The sequence below is a fragment of the Myotis daubentonii genome, chromosome 9 (genome assembly GCF_963259705.1).
Source record: "Myotis daubentonii chromosome 9, mMyoDau2.1, whole genome shotgun sequence".
Lineage (NCBI taxonomy): Eukaryota > Metazoa > Chordata > Mammalia > Chiroptera > Vespertilionidae > Myotis > Myotis daubentonii.
The window spans coordinates 66,811,811-66,815,093 of NC_081848.1; the positions used below are offsets into that span (position 1 = coordinate 66,811,811).

The 3,283-nt window shown below is 45.0% G+C and overlaps 1 protein-coding gene across 1 annotated transcript; it reads left to right on the forward strand.

Annotated features, from left to right (window-relative positions):
- Positions 1–1,861: 1,861 nt before the first annotated feature.
- On the forward strand, positions 1,862–2,814 carry LOC132241929 (olfactory receptor 8U9-like). Its single transcript, XM_059710877.1, has one exon. The coding sequence runs from the start codon at positions 1,862–1,864 to the stop codon at positions 2,801–2,803; it is 942 nt and encodes a 313-aa protein (XP_059566860.1). The 3' UTR covers positions 2,804–2,814.
- The last annotated feature ends 469 nt before the right edge of the window (positions 2,815–3,283 follow it).

A 3,283-nucleotide genomic window follows, 5' to 3' on the forward strand; every position in this document is an offset into this window, starting at 1 on the left:
CACCTCCCTGAGTTAAAATTTTTGGCCCATATCATTCAGTCCCTCTACTTGGAGCTATAATTTGTATGATTATTAATGCTTGTCTCCCCCTCTAAACTCTAAACTCCCCATGTCCACACCATCGAAACCTACACTTAACTAATCATAACAGATGTCTGACCAATCAGAGTGAACCTTGGCCAGTATCCCATATAAGAGCTTTCCATCTGAATAGCCATCTTGGTTATTTGAAAACCTACAGATAAATTCTTAGGAGCATGACAGCAGCTGAGAGAACTTCCATAAACTGAGAACCCCTCTGGGGAGCTTAAGTAGGTAGACTGTGGACTCTCTGACTGGTGCTCTCTGGTTAAAGACCTCACCTCCAATTCTAACTGAAAACTGTGTCCTGTACTGCACCCCAAAGCCACAATCTGGCATGTCCTACTGCCTTCAGTTGTTTCCAGTTAAAACATTGACCTTAGTTCTTTGGTTATAATTTTGCTGAGCTGGAGTTTTCATGTTTACTATAACTCCCTGTTCCCCCAGACAAATATTTTTCTCAGTTAGTAGTCAATAATAACACACACTTTATTTTAACTTGTTTTATTTCATTTTCTCTTCCTGGATTATCAGTCCTGTCAATAGAGAGAGATCAGGAAAGTCCAGTCTTCTGACATTTGCTTAGCAGGCCCACATCAAAGCATCAGAGCCTCAATGCCCGAAGCATCTCCAACTGGGTATGTTAGTGACTTGCATACTTACAACTGTGGTAACAACGCACCACAAACTAGCTTGAAACAAGAGAAAGTTATCCCCTCACAGTTCTGGAGGCTCCAAGTCCAAACTCAAGGTGTTGGCAGGGCCATGCTCCCTCTGACACCTCTCCAGTTCTGGATGCCTGAGCCATTCCTTCATAACTCCATCTCTGCCTCTGTTTCTCACATGGCCACCTGCCTCTGAGTCTGTATCTTCACACGTCATCTTCCTCCCTGATCTCCATTTGCACTTCTTACAAGTTCACCAGTCATATTGGATTAAAGGCCCAACCTAATTGAGCATGATGTCATTTTAACTCTATTACTTCCGTAAAGACAGCATTTTCAAATAAGGTCACATTCACAGGGATAGGGGTTAGTTAGGACTTCAACATATCTTTTCGGGAGAAACAGTTCAATTCATAACACCGGGGAAAATGACTGCTCTAGTGAGGCACATTCCATTGTGATGATGTTAGTCTTGACTTCCTGTGTCCCTGGGCTCAGGGATTGAGCCGTTGTCCCCAAATATGGTCAAAATTGAGCCTTTCATGAATTTTCTCTCTGGGAAAACATGCCAGACCACCAACACCCACTAATGATGCTAGTTCCCTATGGAAGAGGATTATAACTATAAAAAGTATATGATTATTAGAATGGACTAGGTTCTAATCCCACTTTCCTAATGTACTAGCTCTCTTACCTTGGGCAATTTGATAATCTCTCCAAATATAAATGGGTCAGGAAGTGAGTTAACATATGACTCATAATAGGTGTCTTGTCCTCAGCTCCCCTAGCACTGCCCACTCTGGGGGCATCAAAAGGGTGATAGCAGGAGGGAAAGGGGTTGAAGGCAGGTGGAAGTGGGCAAAGGAGGGGAGGTGGGAATGGGGATAGAAAGAGACTTTTCTTGAGGTGATGGGTGCACAATGCAGTGTGCCGATGATGTTTCATTGAGTTGTCCACTTGAAACCTGGTTTTGTGAACCATGTCACCCCAATAAATTCAATTTAAAAAATAATAATATAGATAATAAGAAAAAAGGGGGGTGGGGAGGTGGCGGGAACTGACCCCAGGCCTGCTCGAAAGTACAAGCTTGTCTTATTTGCTCTCTCTGCAGTGCCATGTGCACCTCAGTTGAGAACTGCACCCAGGTCACCTGGTTCCTCCTGCTGGGGCTCACAGAGCAGGAAGGGCTCAGGGGCATCCTCTTTGTACTCTTCTTGTTCATCTATTTAGTCACCCTCATGGGCAACCTGGGCATGATTATCTTGATTCACACAGAGCCACAGCTGCACACGCCCATGTACTTCTTCCTGAGCATTCTCGCCTTCATGGACTTCTGTTTCTCCACAATGGATACCCCCAGACTGCTGGAGAACTTCCTCACCTCAGGTCAGTACATCTCCTTTGCAGGCTGTGTGGCCCAGATGGCCCTCATGACTTTCCTTGGTATTTCTGAGTGTCTGCTCCTGGCCATCATGGCCTATGATCGATTTGTTGCCATCTGCCACCCTCTCCTCTACCACACCATCATGTCACAACCTTTGTGTGTCCAGCTGGTGGCAGCCACCTGGACAGCTTCTATTGCCATTTCAGCTTTGCAAACTGGGTACATCTTCAAGCTGCCCTACTGTGGCCCCAATGTCATTAACCACTATTTCTGTGACATGCCCCCCGTGCTTCAACTTGCCTGTGCAGACACTGCTGAGGTTGAAGTTATTATCTCCTCATCTTCTGCCCTGATTTTCTTCTTTACCATCACCACCATCCTGATCTCCTATGCTTACGTCCTGGTGACTATCTGCAGAATGCATTCCCTGGAGGCTCAGAGCAAAGCACTCTCCACCTGTACCTCCCACCTCACCATCATCTGCCTTTGGTATGGCACCATCATCTTCATGTATGCTCAGCCGAGCTCTCTCAATTCCATGGAACAGAACAAGTTTGTGTCTGTCTTCTATACTGTGATCATCCCCATGCTGAACCCTCTGATCTACAGCCTGAGGAATAAAGATGTGAAGTCTGCTTTAAAGAGGAGGTGCCTTGGCAAGCTGCCTTCTTAACCAAAAGTGGATCATTCTATCCCAAGCCATAGCACAGTAGCCACAACATAGTGTATGGATAATATTAGCATATAGAGTGAATTACGTGCCAGCACTCTTTTAAATTCTTGACACAGATCAACAAACTTAATTTCACAACAACCATATGAAATGAGTATTATCATTATCCCTCAGGAATCTGAGGCACAGAGAGCCTGAGTAACTGGCCCAAAATCACACAGCTAATAAGAGGCAGAGCCAGAATTTGAATCCAGGCAGACTTGCTGCAGAGACCGTGTTCTCAACCAATACACTATATTACCTCTTTCTGAGGACTGCATCTGAGGCAGTAAACAGACAATGGGCACTGTTTTTCTTAAATTCCATATATCAGAAAGAGGGACTGGATCATGAAATTTTAAAGTGGTATGGGAGGGACCATGGGTTTTGGAGCTAGAGCACCTGAGTTTACACAGTCTCTAGTGACTTTCCTCTCTCCTC